This window comes from Gambusia affinis, linkage group LG20 (genome assembly GCF_019740435.1).
Source record: "Gambusia affinis linkage group LG20, SWU_Gaff_1.0, whole genome shotgun sequence".
In the NCBI taxonomy this organism is placed as follows: Eukaryota; Metazoa; Chordata; class Actinopteri; order Cyprinodontiformes; family Poeciliidae; genus Gambusia; species Gambusia affinis.
In genome coordinates this window covers 17,409,078-17,430,094 of record NC_057887.1, presented here as the reverse complement: position 1 = coordinate 17,430,094, position 21,017 = coordinate 17,409,078, and the positions used below count along the sequence as shown (strand labels likewise).

Genomic DNA, 21,017 nt, shown 5'->3' with positions numbered 1-21,017 from the left:
ATGTTATAGCAAATCTGACCTTATAGTAGGTAACACTTGCATCTGTAGCCTAATTTGATTTCTAGGTTCATTTCTTTAGCCGTCTGTGTACAGTTGCATGAAAAAATCTCTCACTTTGACTGCTCAGGTTACCATTACAAAGACACCAAGCTTTTTCCTGTGCGCCAAATGGTTCAAGAACTGCGTCCAATTAAGTCTTTGAAGTGAATGTGGACTTGATGGAAAACGAGGCTCTTCCTGCATTTACTCCATCCAACTTTCCATCACGCCTTACAAGCTTCCCCGTTCCTATTGAAGAAGTAAATGTACAGAATGACGGTTCCACCGCCATGTGTCAGTGCTGCGATGATGTTTTCATGGTGATGTGCAGTGTTAGTTTTCAACTAGAAGTTTCATAATGAAATTCAGTTACACATGTGGATTCTGTTTACTAAATGAACCACTTCTGAAGCCAAGAAGTGGCTGCACTAGATTTTATTTAATGGTTTCACAGTAAAGTGATCTGAATTAATAATGTTTACTACACTTTAGATTTTTATTTTTCAAGAAAATACACACACTTAATGATTTTTCTTTCACTTCACAGTTTTGTACCCATCACATGTCCTAACAAAATACACAGCTTGTCAAAATGAGAAAAGAATTCAAGTGATGTGAGCACTTCTGCAACAGAAGCCACATTTATACAGGTTTTTCCTATAATTATCAATAAATACATTATTGGGTGATACATACAAAAAAAACAAAAAAAAACTTGTGACAAATACGTCTTAACCATGTTGTTCCCACATTAATAGGTGTTTTCTTCAGACAAATGACAGCAATACTTTTACATCTTTCTAAGGCATTCTGATTTTGCACTAATTTTATTAATATTTAATCAAAATTGTTGTAGCTTTATAGAGAATTAAACACACACATTTCAGGTATAATACTTATCTCAGGTTTAAAATCATAATACATTCACTTTGGTTTGTGGATATGCAACAAGACAGTAAATATCTTGACACCTTTAACACTGATTGCCACTTAGAGTTCACAAAATAAATAGGACCCACAACACATACTTGCAGGGACTTTTTCTGATGAATAAACATTTTTAATTTCATAACTTCATATAGTATTTGTTTCTTTTATCTCTGAATATAAAAATAGCAACTCGTATTGATTTATCAATGAAGAAGCTCCATGCACATAAGATTGCACAAAACCTTCACTGCACTTTGTATATTATTGCACAAATTGCTTAAACTATGCAGTACATCACTGGTTTTGTTATCTATTTTATGTATTGCATCTGCTTTAAATGCAAATGAAAGGACAAATTATGACTATATATACATATGGTAAATATATATACTTGTTTATAACTTGGTAATAAAGCAGCACTGATGACTGATAACACATATGCACCTATTATTGCCACTATTGCTGCAATACGTAACACATCTAGATAGTTGCAAATATTACCCTGGAATTCTAACAAATAAATGATCATCTTGTATTTGTTGTGTGTCTTTGTGAAATTTTAATTGTTGACTTAAAATATGAATTCCAATTGGGCTTGTTAATCAGATTTAAAGGGTCTTTTCAAAATAACAACCTTGAAGCAGGTCCTGTACATAATTTTCATGAAGCCCCAATTTCTGACAGGCCGACAAAAATATTTTCTTCTATTAGGTTAAGGACATTTTCTAATCTTAAATGTGAGGTTTTAAGTCAGCAGGAAGCAGAACATCTTCATACTTAAATAAAATAAGCTTCATCTGTAGTGTACGCACATATCTGGTTTCAACTACATATGTGTGTGAGTGTGTGTGTGTGTGTTAAAGTGCTTTAAAATACATACTTCACATATACACACCTCTTTGGAAAACTTATAATTAAAAAATAATAAATTACACATATTAATACATCACATATTTGAACATTTAAAATCACAGTGTTGATCAAATGGCAAATCTCATTCACAAATACCAGCTGGCATTAATAAATTATACTATACTCTATTCAGATTTTTTTCAGTCTGTTCTGTTTTATAGATTAATAATTTGTGTGGTATAAGTTAGATGTAATATACACAGGAATGATCTTTTTAATAACTCTTAGACTGAGGACTGAATCCTCAGACTGGCGCTACAAACAGACATGGCTTCAAGTTCCTTAAGTGCAGCAGACTGACTAACTTCAGTCCACCAGAGTCAGTTTCGAACCCTGCATCACTCCTACACATCCAAAAATGACATTTACCTACTAATTTTTCTTTTCTATATATTTTCTTAAGATTTATATACATATTTTTTATGTAGTTAAATATTCATTTATAAGGCTTTTCATTTTTCTTGAAATATCAGGCTAACTGAGGTTTGATTAGGTGAGTATAGGGGAGGTTCTATCTGTATAGTTTACTTTCCTGATTTACGAGGCTGGCCAGCTGCTGTGCTGCTTTGGGGTGGTTTGGTATCTGCAGCTGCACTTCTATTGCACAGATCCCTGATTTCCAACAGGCCCTCGTTTAGGGCTTTGACGAAAACGGCCGAGCTCGTCTCCGTGTTCTCCCAGAAACTCGCCACACTGAAGACAATGTGATGCGGCTGCGGGTTGTAGCAGGTGCCGTAGCCGTTGGGCACCACAGGTCCATAGCAGCAGAACATCTCCACTGTTGTAGGAACCTGGAGATAAACACATACAATTCAGGAATTTCTGAGTGGCCGGGACATTTTGATGTTATTTCCAGTATTAAAAAAGCTGTTTTATCATTGTTTTTTTCCCAGTCAAGTAAAGTTAGAATAAAATTTTCTTTTAACCCAGCAACAGGACACAACTAGATCTTCTCTGTTTTTACCTGACAGGGCTCTCTTGATTAATAAAATATCCTCTTTTCTATAGTAAATGACTGATAAGTGTATATTTTTATCTGTGCTAACATGTTCTGTTATATTTCAACTCTACTGGATTTGTGACCAGTAATATTTCCCCAATGCTCAAGGTTAATATAATTACCTCTTAGCCAAGCACTATAACTACCAGGTTCTGTGGAAGCTTATTGTTAAAGCTCCTTTCATCAACCTGATGCATGTGCTCGTTTAAAGCATTGTATAAGAAAAACTAATTATTTTAAGTGTGGGCGTGAAGTGCTGCCAAGAAAGTGTCCAATGGGGGGAAAAAGGAGGTCTGAAAAACCAAACGTTTTGCTGAGGCAGCTCGTTTTACTGGAGTCTAAAATTAATAAGACTGCTTGCAACAAACACTGAGCCTTCAGCATGAGTCTGTGCAACTGGACGAGCTAAATATCTTAATTGGCTCTAAAATGGTGTTGCACATTTTCTGTTGTTTCATGCAAGATTTTGCAGTCACACTCTTCAAAAGTTCTCTTCCTGAATATACTAACCACATCTTCACTGAACCAAAGATAATATTGCAAATTCATTTAAGTTTTTAAAAACCCTCAAGGACTTTTAAAAGCTTCAGGATTTTTTGGAAAATAAATAGTAGATAATTGTACCTGACTAGTGGAGAGGATGAAATGGTTACTGGCCAGATATGTCTCGTCACAGAAGATCTCTGGCTTCTCCATGTTCAGCTGCTTTGAGACCTTCAGAAGTCCAAGGAGGTGATTGTCTATTGCCATTCCTGTAATTGCCTGAGGAAAATCAATACAATTAGAAAACCAAAATGGTAAGAGGCTCGGCATACTGGTGTAGTTCTATAAAACAGCCACCAAACATTTATGATCAAAGGCATTGCTTTGGAGAAATTTTGATCCAGACTTGTTTTAATTTGGACATATTTTTAGGCATTAAAATCTGGTCAAAGCTTCTCCATTTCTTTTAAACATAGATTTTGACTATCACAAAGTGATGATGTTGTGTTCTCTCTGTAATGTAGATCGAGAGTTTTGCCTTTCACCTCAGTGAATTGGATACAAATCTTTCAAAACATTTCCCTTTTTGCTCATCTGCCAAAAAATATTCCCCAGTTGTGTTTGGAACGTTCAAGATATTTACTTAACAAATGTAAAATGGGCCTTTGTTTTTTTTTTTTTTTTTTTTTCCATTTTAGTTGTTTTTTTTTTAATAATTGATCTTGGAGTAGTTTGTTAGGGTCCCAAAGCCTAAGAAATGTGATTGAAACCCTTTCCAGACTTTCAGTAATGTCATTTCTTTTCAGTTCTGGTATTCCTTTAGATTGAGGTTTGTCCTGCTGCATCTTTAGGCCTACTTTATAATGTACTGACCTAAAGTGTAATTTAAAAAAGATTTTACAAAATTATCTTGTGAGAAATTATCAGAATATATATGTATATTTGACCCTAACCCTTCCAACAGACACAATACTCACTGCGATTGTGTAGTCTGTCTGGGCCTTTACTGCATCCTTCAATCGTTTCATTTTTTCAGAATCCTTGGAATGGTTAAAAAAGATAAACACAAGATATATTTTTCAAGCAACATAAAACACATCAAGCGGTGCAGCATGTTATGCTTCATGCGTTGGATAAATCTGCAGGGAGATCACCTGTTTGTCACTTGGTTTGGCATGCCTTTACCTGGCTGTTCACACCTGTCTCATTTATAGGTGACCATTGTTCTGGGAGTTGATTATCAGGGAGAAAGTGTGACAAATGACTCACTGTGAAAGTTGCTCTGTCGTCGGTCATGGACCTCACAAAGGCCAGGGCCTCAGCTGTGGCTGAACGGATGTTATCTACCCGACCTTCTTGAAAACGACGAAGCGAAGCACTCTCGTACGTGGACACCAGCCTTCCTCTGCATCTAACGGTTTTGATTTGAAACGAGCGATTATATTTACATGTCCTACATGGTGTTTACTATGTACTGCATGAATGGTATGCTTTACTTGTAAAATGCAAGCTGCAAGGAGATTTGTATGAATGCATCTGGGCTCATCTTCTGTTTTTTGATAAATTCTTTTCCATAAGTTTCAAATGTGAAAACATCCATATCAAGATTGTTCACCAGCCTGAAATGAAACATGAAAGAGTATGAAACAGAATATGAAACAGGAATATTTGATTGCAGTGCCTTGAAAAGTATTAATTTCCCTTAACCTTTTACACATTTTGTGACATTATATTCTCCAAATTAAATGCTGTCATTGGGATTTTATATGATAGACCAACATTAAGAGACACACAAATGCAAAGTGGAAGGAAAAGCATCTGCATCTTTCAAAATTTTTGGAAAAGCTGTGTAGGAAACATAAACTTGTGAAAAAGGGTGTACTGGATAGATGAGACAAACACACCACTCCCGTCATGAAACATGGTATTGGTGGTGTGATGCTTTTATTCATTCAGAACAGAAAAGTTCATGAGAAGGAAGATTAAACAGAATATGGAGAAATCATTGAAGGGAGCCTGTTAAAGACTTGCAAAGAGAGAGCTAAAATTAAATGGTTTCAAAAGCACAAATTCACTGTCCAACTGAGAATTTGTGACAAAATTTAAAAACTACTGTCACACTATTGTAGCACTTCTTTGCAGAAACAAGGTCCTGGTTTTGAAACCCAGTCTGAGGTATTTCTGCATGAAGTTTGCATGTTTTGCCCCTGCATGTGTGGGTTTTCTCCAGGTTTCTTCCCCTAGTCCAAAAACATGAGTGTTAATCGGCCTCCTAAACTGCTCTTAGTGTGTGTGCATGGTTGTTTGTCCTTGTGTGTCTCTATGTTGCCCTGTGATGGACTCACAGCCTGTCCAGGGTGTACCCCGCTTCTCGCACAGTGACCTCTGGAGATAGGCACCACCTTCCCCGTGACCCTGCATGGACAAGCGAGTATAGATGATGGATGAATGGATGTTCACAGATGCTCTGCCTCCACTTTGACTTAGCTTGAACTGGTTTGGAAAGAGGTATATACAAAAAATCAGGGAAACCCTAACAGACTTGCTGCTATAACTACAGTAAATGGTGGAATACAAATCAAAGACAATATAACCAATGCACAGCTTGAATTTGTAATCGTGAATAATTAGAAAATCTAAAAAAAGTTTAATTTTCCTTCCACTTCACATTAAGACACAATTTATGTTGGTCTATTACCTATCTATCAAGTTTAGAGTAATTTGTTCTAAAATGACAACAAATTAAAAACTTCTAGAGATATAAATATCTTGGCAAGGCACTGAATTAGTACATTTAGATTAGGAAATTTTAGTGCATGATGTTCTTGCCTCTGCAGTCTGTCTCCCGATGCTTCTAGGAGAGCCTGAACATGGGAGTTGCATTTCCACAGCAGCCTCCTTGGAGGGGGGAGTGGTCTGGTGCTGGACGGCTGAACTGTCCTGGAGGGACTCCCTGTTCTGATCACAACAACAATACCCTGCCTGTGTCAGATGCATTGACTGGCATGGCAGTCGCTGTAGGGTGCTGACTTACATGCGTTTCATAAGGAACTCTGAGCACTGCACCATGACTATTCCCTCAAACGGGGAATGCTCACACACCACCCCACACACCCCATCCATTCCTACAACAAACTGAGAGAAGGTGGAGTAAATAGTTGCCCACATAATAACATTGAAGAAAAAGTGAGGGGACTGTATTAAAATCTCACCTGCATTGATTTATCATACCAGCGGTTTGCACCATTCTGTTCCCGGCCACCACCATGCAGCATCATCAGAGCCCTGTTGGTGTCGCTGGGCGGAACCCCGCAGGGCTCGTCCAAACACACCACACATATACAGCTCTCAATCAGAGCCAGAGAGTCACTGTTAGTTTGATCTGGACACAGTAAGGAAGGAGGGGAATTTACATGTCTGACCGGTTATTACAAACCCAAGAAAGTAATGAGGAATGTGGAGGAGGAGGTACTGGGTGACCTTTTATTAGTGCTTCCCTAGCTTGTGCCCATTCAGTCCTTCCGTCTGAGGTCAAGATCCCAAAAGGAGGGAGTTTCTCTTCAGCATTTTCTGACATTTTCATAATCTTCTCCAGCTGGAGAAAGAACTCTGTCTCATTGAGCTGCTTGTTGTTTGTGACTACATCCAAGAGGAAAAACTAATGAGGAAAAATAGATTTCATAATTAGTAATGAAAGGGTAATTTCATCTCAGTCTAAAGTACTGTGAAGGTCTCAGAGGTTTGTTAGATGACATTAATGAGCAAACAGAATCCTGAGGGCCAAGGGACACAGCAGACAGCAGCAAAAGGACATCCAAAGCTTTGGATACCTTAAAGAGTTAGGTATCTAAAAGTGGAAATGGAAAGATGGAAAGAGCATGACAACTCAACAGGCTTAAACTGACAGGCCGTCCAAGAAGAGCGTAAATGAGAGAAGCAGGGAGAAGACCCATAATAATCTGTGGAAGATCAACAAATATCCCCAAAGGAAAATTCTACAGGACAACTACCAGTCATGCACACCATCAGTCAGTCCTATGTGGAAAAGGCATGAGAAGAAAACTACTGTTGAGAAACTTTATTTATTTTTATCTGTTTGCCAAACTCACATAGTGGAAACTGCAAACATGTAAAAGGAGGAGCTCTGGTTGGAATCAGACCAAAATTGATCTTTCTGACTTACAAAATGCGAGCTGTGGAAAAATATTTACTTCCCTATATTTGATGTTTTGACTCAACATCAAATAAATCATGAAACAAATTTCAACTCCAGCAAAGAAACCCTGAATGCATATTTAAATGATTTAATTTATTAAACAAAAACTATGCAATCCTGTTCTTACTACCTTGGACAGCTGGCAAAGGTACAACCAATTCTTTTAAACAACATTTTGAAAAAGTAATTCATCCCTCCATTGCATCCTGGCTTGATTATTGTAATGCTCTTTACCTTGGAGTCAGCCAGTCTAAGCTCAAATGTCTGCAGATAGTCCAGAATGTTGCTGCTCAGCCTCTAACAGGAGTTTGGAAATAAGGAGCCCGTCACCCCATAGCTACCCTGGATCCCCTTCACTTGCATTTCAGAGCTCATTTTAAGATTTTCTTATTTGTTTTTGTTGGGGTTTTTTTTTTTTTGCGTCATGCCGGGAGGGTCTGTGGAATTGGTATTCAGGGGTCCTATAAAAGATATTAATCAATCTGACTGAGACTAAGCTATTTCCAACTGTAAGTGTGGCAAAGTGTGATTGTGTGAAATATGGACTCAGGAGTAGAGCAAATGCATGTGTACACCTTGGCAAGGCTTTTGTTGTAATTTGTTAAAATGGCTTCCTGGCAAATAAGTGTTTTTATCTGTGGTACTGACATTTACGGCGTGAACTAAAAATGCCCCGTTGTTAGCATCCAGCTCCTCTGCTACCATTCATTAAAAATAATGCTACTGGAAGAAGAGCTAAAGCAAAGTGACAGATTTAATCAGCAGTAATGAAGCTAACTCCTTCCTATTTCCACAGAGACAGACCTTTATATTCAACAGACTGCAGAATGCTCCCAGAGCCTTTTCCAGGTGAGAGCTCCTCCAGATGTTGGTGGCGCTGGCTTGTATGCATTTGTGTGAATGATGGGAATTGCTCGGGATTGGTGTGCTTTGGGGGAAACGAAACGGCACTGGGCACACACAAGGTGTGAGGGAAGCTGATTTGGGAACAGTCAAGTCTTAAACCACAAAATCTCTCATAAAAGACACTTAAAGTCACTAACAAATTTTCTAGTAATATTTTACTGCAGTACTATCAGTCTCTGCTGGAGTGGAGTTCAGATTCTGCAGTCAGAGGAAATATATCAATCTGTCAGCTGTTATAAATACGCACAAGAATTATTGATGTTTCTCTTGCATAACTCAAGTCTTAAAACATGCAAATCAGTGGGGTTTTTTCTCTTAGCTGCTACTGTTCTATTAAAGCTTTGGTTTCTGGCTCAAAAAAGGATATATGTCACTGTTATCATTGATAAAAAAGCTGTCTGTCATTTAGAAGGCCTACTTCCTCATCCACGTAATCTGAAAAATCTATTCAAATGGACACTGTAACATCAAACAGGAAAACCACATTTTCCTGAAAGCATCTGTGTTTTTTTAAACCTCAAAATTTGACATTGAGCCATGTGTAGCTCACCACACTGGAGTCTCAATGTCTTTTCCCCAGACAATATTAAAATTACAGATGAAGCTACCAGGCCAAATAGAAGTTATATTGTTGTTGAGCAAATGAAAGGGACTGTTGGAGTCAAAGTGATGACATCATTTATCTGGTGGTCAGCATTAAATATATTGTCAGATCTGTTGCACTAAAACTTTAGCAAAACAAATAAATGATTACATTAAATACTAATTTACATAATTCAGCTGTAAAATAAAAAAAACAAACAAAAAAAACTATTTTTATGTTTGGAATTAACAGTTGCACTGAAATAAGATCAAAAAACATGAAAGCATCTTTAGATTAAACTGCAGCATAATGTGTCCTTTATTTGTCATTATTTATTAACTCTATCTTGCAAATATTCCCAAAATTGATCAGATTGTGAGGATAACTCTTGAGGATAACTTTGCCCCCCCTTGAAGTGACTGGAGAGTTTTCTCATGACAACAACAACCATTCCTTGTCAGATCTCCTTGAATTTACCTTCTACATTGTGGTCTTGGTCTGAATTAAGACTCTCTCCTGTTGGTGCATACTCAGAAAACCTTTCAATGAACATCCTTGGAGGTATCTTCATTTGATGCCCTAATCACCTTAACTGATTCCTAATACCAGCAGATCTTTGCCAAGCTCGTCACCATATTTCCTTTGTCCAGGACTTCATTCTTTCAGTTACGATTCTTCACCACAGAACCTTCCATCTGTCAGCTTTAGGAGTCAACCAGGCACTAAAGGCTTCCTTGTTGAGCAGGATGGCTTTCATCACTGCTTTTGTCTACTTTTACAACCTCTGGTTGCAGCTTCAACCGGCATATTGACCTCTGACCACAGCTCTAGTGCCACATCTGCATTGGAAGATCCTTCTTTATTGGTGAATGGCCTACATGGAGATAGCCTCCTGTTGCCTTTTAGAACTGACCCTGGAGCTCCAGGGCCATTTTTAAGGTAAGGAAAGTCAATTATGGTAGTAAGATTTTGTTTTTGGTGAGACTGAATGTTGAAACTAAATCAAAATCATGTGAAATGTATTATTTTTCTGTTGTGGACACTCCAAATCACAAAAAATATACATTTTAATAGCATTGTGCACACTATTTACATCAATTGTATTGACAAAGCCACCTCGTACTAATGCAATATTATGTTCAGTTAGAAGTGTGATGCGGTGTAAAAAGCCTTATTAACAGCCATGTAACTGACCTGGTTTTTGCACACCACAATCATGTGCTCTGGCGCCGGGGAGGCAGCGCTCAAGTCAACCTTCAGCGTGTCCGTCTTCAGACCCGGGTAGCGGTAGGAGGTGAAGAGGCGGTAATACTGCTCCATGCACAAAGGAGTCCCGGCTAACTGGCCTCGAGCAAAATCCAGAGGCAGCTTTCTCCTAAAACACATTACAGACATTTGAGTCAGACCTCTGACTCTTTGTTTGGGGTTTCAGGATTAATCAGAAGCATCTACAATAAGGTAGTTGATCAGTTACAGACTGGACTTACGCATCAATGAGAGCCTTATACTCTAACACCCCACAGATGAGACGAGCAGCAAATCTTAGGGGAGCAGAAATAGATTAAATTTTACAAACCCGACGAATGTTTGGTGTAAAACACTGAAGCCACAAAGAGGATTGGTTGGTGAGTATAATTCAATAACGACCCGTCTCTCAAAAGGCTAACAGTAATCAAATCATGGTAAATTACTAGGATACAGTGCATGCATTTATCTGTGTGTGTGAGCAGGCAAAGTTGTCAGGTCTTATGTTGTATGTCATTTGTCTCAGTGTTATTACGTTCAAAGCTAAATCGATACAGAGGAGACAGTTGCAGCACAGCAAACCCTCTGAATGAGGCCTGAGCGGCGGTCTCTGTGGAGAGCTTGGCCCTGTCACTCCCGATCTAATAAGTGGCCGCGTCAGTAGGTATCCAGCTGCTTTTTTTTGTGTGTGTGTGTGTTCTGGAAACATTCAGCTTGTGGGTCATGAGCTGACAAAAGCTGATGTCGGGTTACAGAGATGGACGGAGCAGACCTCATGCCTGGTGGAGCAGGGTTCACTTAATAGACGGGCATGACTGTAATTCAGATCTTAATCTAAGCATCTCTGTCTGTTGAAATGAACATAAACCTTGTCAACAGCTGACAAACTCAACATGTATGTTTTATACTGTTTGTATTAAATGTGGGATTTAGGAACATTACGCTAATCCCTCTTAACAGGTTGCAACTGATAGGATCGATGCTGCCTGCACTGTACAACTGATGCTACAAGTTGCTTTGCTGCATATTCTTTCCTATTGCTTTTCTCTGTGATTATTTACGCTTTGTCAACACAGTCTTAGGTGTCAACAGCAAAAATAGATTCTTTTTTTGTTAATGAAAGATCTAAATAAGCTTGAAGCAAAGATTCTGTTAAACCTACATAGTTATTATTTCTTAATTTTTCCAAAAATGTTTCAAATGTGTAATATGTGCTCAGTATACAACCCTTCTGAGTTAAGGCTTAATAGAACCTCAATCATTTAAAGACGTCTAAGACAATCTTGTTGGATGGAGGGCAGCTGTGAACGTCGATTTTCAAGTCTGGCCACAGATTGTCAATTGGTTTTAGGTCTGGACTTTGACTGGGTCATTTCAGCAAATGAGCATGCTTTAATGTAATCCTTCCTATTGTAGCTGTGTCTGTGTGTTTAGAGCATTTGTTGTGCTGGATGATGAACTTCTGCCTCAGTCTCAAGTCTTTTGCAGCCTCTAACATGTTTTATTCCAGGGCTGCTTTCTATTTAGTTTTATTAATTTTGGGAAAAAAATCTATATCCTCATGACAGAGATGTTCCCACTTTGTGGTGGAAAAGATGCATTCAGGGTTATGTGCGATGCTGGTTTTCCACCACATGCTACTTTTGTCATGTAAACCAACAATTGTATGTGAGAAGTTCAAAGGGTGGGATATTTGTTGTTTTCAATAAAAAGCCGTATTAGTGCTAAGAAGCATAAAATTAATCATAATGTTCCCCCAGACTCAAAATTATGCAGTATTTTTCAGTCAGTCACATAAAATCCCAATAAAAGATCTTAAGAGTCAAACCACAAATTAAGTAAGTGAAAAAGGGGTTTTATATTGATATTTAAAAGATGAGAACTTTGTGCAGATGGATTCAGATGAGTTTCAACTTGTATACTTCAATATTTTGTTTAACATGTAAAGTGTTTTTGTTTACTTTTGTAAGAAATTTTTCACAGTCTTCATCCTGGCTACAAACAAGCTGAAATAGAATCTACGACTTAGAAAATAAAAAAGCAGCATATACCTGAGAGCATCTTTGTGATCTCTGAAAGCCTGTTTTGGAAACACCATGGCAGGATTGGAGTTAACTGGCAGTGCCAACCTATTGTTTAGGTACATGTCTTCCAGCCAGTAGTCATAGACCTGAATGGAAGCACAGAGACACTTTGTAAGAAATATTGCTCTTTATTTAAAGCTCTATTGCTTTCAGATATAAGAACAATGGGCAATGGAGTAAAGAAAAACAATGCCGTGTATCATCCACCAGGTGAAAAGAGGAGTGGGAGTGTGATGGACTTCGCTGAGCAGGACCACTTACCCAGACACATAAGGGAAAAATGAGGTGGCAAAAGACAAGGGAATGCTCTATAAATCCTTTTTAGTGACTGAACTTATGAAATATTGTTATATACACAAAGGAGAAACACATACACATATTCATGAAGAAAAAAAACGGATGCAAGAAGCTTTATTGGTTCAAGAAAAACTCTCAATTGAACACTTATAGTACTGCTAAAGACATTTTTAAAAACTTTACCCAGTTGGCTTTTTTGTCCTTCCGCTCCAAAAGTTTCTTCTGAAGAATCTCCCCGACTCCTCCGGGAGCCCCAAACTTCTCCACAATGGCCTTAGTCTTCTTAAACTGCTCTTCTTTCACAAGATGCTGGACGCATTTCAGGTAGGTGTCGAGGGTTTGTTTGAGTGGGGGCACAGGGACCTTCGGCAAGACCTGAAGTAAAAACAAGTACAGTGTTGGGTAGAAGCCTTCACAAGCTCATTGTAAACTCATTCTTGGCTTTTGACGATGATTCAAACTGTTCTTTTTTCAGTGTGGAGTCAGGTCTTATAGAATTTATTTAACCTAAAAATGGACAAAATTGTATCTACAGGCTCAAATGTGCATGCATCCTGAATAATATGTTGCTAAATGTCCAATGACCCCACATGCTCCTTAAAACCACCAACAAGCCAAAATTGTAGCGTTAAATACTTTACTGTTGCCACAATATTTTTTGATTTGAAAGCTTTACTTTGACAACTCCAAAACTTCACACCATGGTGCTCAGCATAGTCTTTGTCTTTGTCTGCTCTCTCAATAACAGATTTATCCAGAAGACATTTTGCTTGTCCATGTGTTCAGCCACAAATTTCAGCCAATCTTGAATTTGCTAGTTTTGGAGAACAGGTTTTTTTCCTCCTCAGTTCAGTATGATATAAAACTGAATTCACTGTGGACCATAATACTGGTGTTCTAGTATATGCCAGTTTATGACTGGCTTGAGTGTTCCTTTTAAAGGAATCATCTTACATCTAAATCAAATAAAATTTGGTTGGAAAGTTAAAGGTGAAAAGGCATAAAGATGTGATTAATGTCTACATGTAGTTGGTTGTGTTTGGTGGGATCGACCAAACCCAACCGACTTGACTTTCAAAGTAAATTTTGTCGGATTTTGGATTTTTAGGAAAAAAAAAAAATCGAAAATGAATTCAAACTCTTGAAAACCTGAAAAAAAATAATGTATGAAGTCCACACTTATGTGTATTTCTACATTACTAATCCACTGCAGTCAATGAGAAACATACAATTACAAAAGCTACACTACACCTGTATGTATTTCCATAGATTCAGGGTATTTTTTCTTTAAATAAAGATGTTTTCAATGACTCTAGTTTCATTCGTGTCTGAGTTAACATTTAATCTCATTGGCTCCCAGGCTTGTCTTAGAATAAATTCCACCACCTCATGGGTTTTGTTGGAAAATCCAAAGTGATTATGTTTTCTGTCTGATGTTGATATGCATACTGTTTATAAGCCAAGTGATAAATATTGATCAGTTGGAGGTTGTAGTGAAATGAGGCTCCACAGTGGATTTGGAGAAATATTTCCAAGTGGTTGTTATGGAAGCTATAAAATAACGATAGCGATTCTGTTATTCTGCAAACAAACTAACTCGTGATTGTGGCGGGATAATATGAAATAACGGCAGTTTTCAAGTAATTATCTGAAGACAGTTTTGAAATATACACCCCTAGTGGTCAAAAGGGGTCTCTGATCTGTGCGCTCTCCGCGGTACTGAATTCAGCAGCGGCAATCCCCCAAGTTTGACTCTGGACGAACAAAGTTCTTTGTCCAGAATTTAAGAAGACAAACAAACAAAAAGTAACATTTCATACTTGGCTGTCTTGGCCTCTTGTCACTTGTTTCTGTAGTGCTGACATTGCTGCAGTTCAGTCCGATCAGGTGAAAAATGACCTCTCAGGACCGTCCCTGCTTTGAAACACGGAGGAACATTTAAAAGAGGACAGGGAGGGGAAATAAAAAAGAAAGACAGGGAATAAATAAAATTATGCCCCTTTGAGAAATGCATCTATGCTGTTTGGAAATGACTCGACGTGCTTCCATCTTTCATCGTTTTGCAGCTTAAATGCAATTTGCTTCATGTCCTTGAATTCCAGCTGCGACCCACTGCTCAGCGCCGCAACGAGGCAGTCAGCTTAAACACTAACTCTCATCATTCATTCCTGAAGAGAATGACATTTAGTCAACAGGTAGTGTCCAGTATCTAAGGGGAACGATGAACGCGCAAAGGTATTACTTCACTAATTAAATTGATAATAATTGTCAATGTAATTAAAGTCAACTTGATACAACTTTTTTTTTTTTTTTTTTTTTTTTTATTGATTGAATACACTGTATACCTTGTATTTTTGCAAAATTGTGGGCCATACTTAAGTTTTTAAAAATTTAATCGTCTCAAAAAGTAGTCAGTTTACCTAAAATGTCAAACTCTTTAAGAATGAAAGTGACTAAATCAGTTCCTTAAAATAGCCTATGAACTTTTCAACAAACAAAAAGTTTATAAAGACACACGTCAATTTATTTCACTGAGTGAATTATTATTATTTTTTTAAATGCACGAACAAATTCCTAAAGTAAGTCAGAATGTTTTTGAAGTTCATAACAAGTTGAAATTATGACGTTTTAAAGCACACCCAGGCATAATTCAATTCATTTCATTTGCATAGGTTCGGTTTATAGCACAAATCAACTCAAGGCACTTTACAAAGAAACTTATTTTAATCCAATCACACAAAAGTAGTCAAATGTAAATATAACTATTAAAATATGGGTGAAAAAAAATGTATTAGACCTCTTAAGAAAAAGATTAATCAATATCCGAACTGCCGCTTCACAACAAAGGTGGAAGAAACTAGAAAATAACATCTTATAGGCAGTTTAAAGTTTGAACGATGTCCGAAATGAAATGTATAACTTAGTAACATCACAAAATTTGAAAAAGAAGATTGTGTCAATTATGTTAAAAGTTAAAAACAGAAAAACTTTAGGCTTTTCAACAAACGAACAAATACCAGAAGTCGGCCTAAATATGTTCAAAGTTCTGAATGTTTTTAAGCCGATGAATGCACACGCAATTACAGGTCAAGAAATATTGTCAGACAAGGTAATGTTATACGTACAGAATTAAATTAAATTAAAATCAAATCAATCAAATTTTAGGAGTTGTAGGAGGAAAAAAAAAAATACTTCTCACCTTGTTTCTGCAGCACACGGAGAGTCCGAGGAAAGCGCTAAAGTTCACATTGTGGTCAGACGCCATTCTCATGTTACGAGTTGCAGGGAGGAAAAAAACATCGCTTCGCCGCGATGCTGCGGCTCCACATGAAAGCGCAGCTTGAAAAGATGCTGAAGGTGTTTGTATTCACCTTCTCCCCTGAGGCAACAAACTCCTCCCATCGAAATCAGTTCGTAACATATATTCCGACATCTCATCCCCCTCCCCCTACCTGTTCCCCCCACCCTCATTCGCATCCGATAATAAATTGGATGCATATTAAGAGGACACAGAGATCAGTTTCTGGGCTCCTGTCATGACCCCACTGGTGGACAGGGAGCGCGGTGCTTTTCCTACAATTAATACGTTTTGCAGTTGCCTTTAAATAAGAAGAGTTGACTTTTGTGGAAAGCAAACTAGTTTGTTGCAGGTGTCCGAAGTCTATTTGCATATATTTTTTCGTATTTATAAACTGGTTTCTGTGCGCTTCCGGCATTTTAGTTCCTGATACTATTGCGCAACGAGCATACTGCCTCTCTGTTCTACTATGATTTTTTAAAAACGTATTGGGTTACTTTATCATCTCATTGGACAGATAGACAGACGGACGGACAGGCAGACAGACAGACGTATTTGTACTATTAAAAATAAGTGCAAGTTTTACAATTACATAAAAGGAAAATTTATATCTGTCTGTCTATCTATCTACTTATAGATAGATAGATCTATACATAGACTAAACGAGAGGGCTTCGTTTTTTATACAATGAAATAAAAAAGAAACCACTGTTGTAACACAGATCCAAACAAATATTTATTAAACCACAGCTCATCCCAATAAACACATTTGTTCATCCTCAGGACATTGTTGTTTCCGTTGTCTTCACACCAACACACACACCCACCCACACACACACACAAACAAACAAACAAACAAACAAACAAACAAACAAACAAACAAACAAACAAACAAACGTGTAAACAATTTTACATTGTGCATATATCCACATTATGTACAGATCCCGTGTACCATGACACATTTATCTTCAAATATCCACAGAAAAATAAAACGCATCTGGAAAATAATTCACAAAATCGTTAATCTACGGAGGCCTTTCGATGTGCAAAACTAACTAGAAAATAATGGTCTATTTTTGTGCTGAAGGAGGGAGAGAATGTGCTGCTTATAGTTTGGTTGGTCCCACACATTAATTATTGTCTTTATTATTTTAATATAATACTCAGTAGTACACACAAATTCAACAAGTTCTCTCACAAAAACTCCTGTTGACGAACGCCACGTAGACTTTTTTTTGACACGGTATGACAGGAAAAAGAAAGAAGGAAGGAAAGAAAGAAAGAAAGGAAGAAGGAAAGAAAGGAAGAAGGATATAAAGAAGAAAGAAACAAACAAAGCAAGAGAAAAAGAAAGAAAAAGAAAAAAGAGAGAAAGAGAAATAGATGCTTTGGCAATCATCTCACACAATCATGATTTTCTTGATTGGGTGTTTTATATTGTACATACATAAAAGTTGAAATCACTTAAGGACCTGACTGTCTCATCCTTAGAATAAAACTCCTCACTGCTGGGAATGTCTAGGTGAACTCTGGACCGGAGGACTGTTGCGCTCTGAAGGGATCGAACCCATTTTCGTCCACCGACAAGCAATTCCCCGACGAACTGTAGCCCTTCTTTTTAGCCCTCACCTCCTCCAACTTGATGGTGTCGTACAGCCCCTGCGGAGCCTCGTCTAACAGGTTATCCCTTTCTGAGTAAGACGGTTTCATTTGGCACACGTTGCGCAGCAGCAGCAGCGCCGGCGCGTAAAGCACGTTGACTAAACCCATGCCCAGATTCAGCTGGACGAAGCCAAGGTTGTGCACGATCTGGCCGGCCACTATCGGACCCATAGCGTAAGCGATCGAATACGAGATATCAGCGATGGCATAGACGCTGCCGTACACGGAGACGTAGCGCACGTCGACCAGGAACGCGAGTGTTGGCAGCAGCGCCGTGTCCACCAGCGCAATGCCGAAACAGATGCCGCACAGCGGGGCGATGAGTTGCCCGAAAGTTTTGCATGCAGGGACCGTGCATGAGCTGGCCCCTATGATTACCATGCCTAAAGCCCCGTAAAACCACTGCAGGTGGGGGTTCTTCGCGGCCAGTTTAACAGTAATGAACACACCCAGGATGTGAGGGAAGAAGGCCGGCAGCCAGGTGAGTCCCATCTCCCACTGAGTGGAGTGCATGGTGGTCTCCATCCAGTTGGCGATAGTCGGCTCCAGGAAGGCCAGCGGGATGTTGGCCACGGTGAGCGCCCCGGCCACCACGGCGATGTAGGGGTCTATCATGAGTCTGTATATCGGGGTACCCACTGGCATGTTCTCCCGAGTCCTGTTGGAGAAGGGCTTGATGACAGTGAGCAGCAGAAAACCGTCAGCCAGGCAGACAGAGGCGAGCACGATGAAAGGGACCCTCTTTCCGGCGAACTCATACAGGATGCCCCCGAAGGGAGGCGCCACCAGGCTCCCGAACGAGATGAACGCCAGGGAGATGCCGAGCGCTCGGCTCCTCTCCGCTTCCTCCGTGTACTTGTCAGCGATCATCGCGAAGCCGGAGGTGTCCGCGAAAGCAGAGCCCAGACCCTGCAGGCTTCTGGCCACGAAGAGTGTCGCGTAGTTCTCCGCGAAGGCGAAAATGCAGGTGGAGACGAACATCACGGTTAGCCCGATGAGGAGAGGGATGTCGTATCCGACTCGATCTATGAAAGTTCCTGAGAGTGGGTTGACCAGGAGCTGCAGGATGGCTTTAGAGGCGAAAAGGACTCCTATTTGGATGTCCAAATTGTCCTTGTTGCTTTTGTCTTGACTTGTGCTGTTGGCTGAGGAAGTGTTGGGGTGCAGCACTAAGTGGACGTGCTCTGATTGCTCGCTCTCCAGGTCAGCAAGATAGTCTGGGATAATTGGCACAATGACCATGTAGAGCATATTGTCCAGAAGAAGAGCCACGCAAACAATCACTAATATGATCCGCTTCTGCTGGTGAGGGTCTTTCATCGCGGAGCCCAGCTGCTTGGTCCTCTCGCCCATCTCGGAGAGTTTTACTGCGGCTGATTTGGCCAGCCCGAACGATCCTCCTTCTCCATCCATGATGTGCTTACCCCCTTTTCTCTTATTAAAAAGTTAAGAGTCTTAGTAAAAAAAAAAAGAAAAGTAGTTGTGCTTCCGATCTTTCAGTGTCTTGATGTGGTGGTCTCCGTCCTCGCCTCGCCTGTGCGTAAATGGAGAGGCGCAGGGGAACTTGGCTGCCTCATCGGTGAAGAGATGGCTTTCTTCAGCTTCCTCCACTTGTTCTCATGCGATGCACTTTCATGATCTCCCCAGAAGTGACGTGGTTAAACAGATTCAACTTCTGCAACTTTGCAGAGGTTTTTTTGAGCCGCTTTTTTCTACATGGCAAAGTTTTCGATACAGAGATTAATTTTGCTACCTTCTACCCGCATACACTGTGACGCTCAAAGCAGCTCATGTCTTCCATCACCTGTGGCACTTTTCTTCTCTCCGCTCTAAGACCACAAATGACTTGGTGGCCATTGGTGCACATTAACCTGCAGGTTCTGCGCTATTTTAGTCATCTTTTCCTTCTATCTTCCCTCGTTTTTTTTTCTTAAGGAGTTGTGACGCACCACCGGCTTGCCACCGAGTGGGTCCTTTCACCGCTTGCCTCATTTATGGTAATTCTACAATCACTTCAGCCAATGAGAGCAAGTGATGACCAGAAGAGCAAAGACAGGGGCGAAAAACCCCCACAAAAAACAGTCTTCTGGAAACTTGTTTCCGGCCACAAAAGACATAAATTGCCACAAGTGTCATAAGTGATAATTGGGAGATTAAAGAACTTAATTTGAGATTTAATCTTGAGTTTCATAGTCATTATTTCTAACTTTAGTTGCGATTTTCATTCTCAAGTTCATAATTCTAAGATGTAAAATTGTAATTTTGAGTTTCAAACGCATGTTTTTGACTGTCAAAATAACAGATTCCAGATTTAAAGTTAGAATTATGACTGAATATCATGCACGTGTAACATTCAATGACAAAACTACAAGATCGATTGTCATTGATTCAGAAGTTTGACTTTCAAATGAATAATTCTGAGATTCATAGTACATTATTTGCATTTTCAGTCAATGACATGAAAACTAAAGTAAAAATGGTAACTCTGAATGTCTTAAATATAACTTGGAACACATAAATATACCACTGAAAACCAACAAAAGAGAATAACTAGACATTTCAACTTCCAAGTTCATATGTATAATACTCTAAAACATAATTTTGACTATTAATTGAAGCGATATGAGATATAACATAAAGATTATGACTTTAACTCTGTGGACAAAAATCTGTATGATAACAGATCAGGCTGAGACTCTGGCAAATGGCAAAGAGCAGAGGTTTATTTCGTCTGCAGACGGAGAACAAACACAGCAGCAAGCTGCAATGAGTTCTGATTTGGAGCTGCAAGCCCTCACAATATATAGAACCCATATTACACAATGTGGTCACTCCAGTTTCAGTTGAACAATATACAAGCCACGTAACCACATTGGAGGGTCATGTAACTCTTTGGATGATAAACATCTTCTTGTTCAAATATGTGAGTTTCCAAAAATCAGGGTTACTAATGGAACAATTTTGCATAACAAGAACTTTGTCAAACCAGAATATCCAGCAGGTGCACCAATTTCTTAAAACTCTGAGCTGGTAATTTTCCATAGAGAAATATTTTAAGATTCAGGGCTTATTCCGTCACAGTATATCTATCTAAACTAGCTGTTCTTTTCTGTTAACAAATGCTGGCGCCTTGCTGTGGTATGTATGGCGAGGCATTGTCGCCATCAGTGTGCTGCAATTGCTGCAGGGAGAGGTCAACAGGAAACCTTACACTGAAAAAAATTTACTTAGGGGGTTATCAGATTAACAAACGAATATCATGTACTTTCAACTAAATAATTTCATGTTTGTATCCAACATGATACAATCATGTTGGATAAACAAGAAATTCAACAATTTCACATTTATGAAATTTAATCACGT

General features: G+C 38.9%; 2 protein-coding genes across 3 annotated transcripts; both read right to left on the bottom strand.

Annotated features, from left to right (window-relative positions):
- Positions 1-458: 458 nt before the first annotated feature.
- On the bottom strand, positions 459-16,098 carry LOC122823272 (choline O-acetyltransferase-like). 2 transcript variants are annotated; one of them, XM_044102719.1, is made up of 15 exons: positions 15,895-16,098; positions 14,516-14,609; positions 12,879-13,070; positions 12,366-12,484; positions 10,557-10,610; positions 10,264-10,444; positions 6,845-7,022; positions 6,577-6,746; positions 6,399-6,499; positions 6,194-6,322; positions 4,861-4,983; positions 4,634-4,775; positions 4,342-4,404; positions 3,506-3,643; positions 459-2,672 (listed from the first exon to the last, which is right to left on the bottom strand). In XM_044102719.1, the coding sequence occupies exons 2-15, from the start codon at positions 14,558-14,560 to the stop codon at positions 2,406-2,408; spliced, it is 1,902 nt and encodes a 633-aa protein (XP_043958654.1). In that variant the 5' UTR covers positions 14,561-14,609; positions 15,895-16,098; the 3' UTR covers positions 459-2,405. The 2 variants fall into 2 exon arrangements, with proteins under 2 accessions (XP_043958654.1, XP_043958653.1); XM_044102718.1 differs by having other exon boundaries at positions 468-2,672; positions 14,516-14,612.
- A 577-nt stretch (positions 16,099-16,675) lies between these two features.
- slc18a3b (solute carrier family 18 member 3b) lies at positions 16,676-19,703 on the bottom strand. Its single transcript, XM_044102076.1, has one exon. It carries the CDS (start codon positions 19,065-19,067, stop codon positions 17,511-17,513), a length of 1,557 nt encoding a protein of 518 aa, XP_043958011.1. The 5' UTR covers positions 19,068-19,703; the 3' UTR covers positions 16,676-17,510.
- Positions 19,704-21,017: the final 1,314 nt, after the last annotated feature.

Coding starts and splice junctions, on each gene's coding strand:
- LOC122823272 (XM_044102719.1), bottom strand. CDS start 14,560: ATGTCAGCACTACAGAAACAAGTGACAAGAGGCCAAGACAGCCAA. Junction 10,611..12,365: donor GATCACAAAGATGCTCTCAG/GTATATGCTGCT, acceptor TGCTCCCCTAAG/ATTTGCTGCTCGTCTCATCT. Junction 3,644..4,341: donor AGACAGACTACACAATCGCA/GTGAGTATTGTG, acceptor GATTTTCCTCAG/GCAATTACAGGAATGGCAAT.
- slc18a3b (XM_044102076.1), bottom strand. CDS start 19,067: ATGGATGGAGAAGGAGGATCGTTCGGGCTGGCCAAATCAGCCGCAGTA.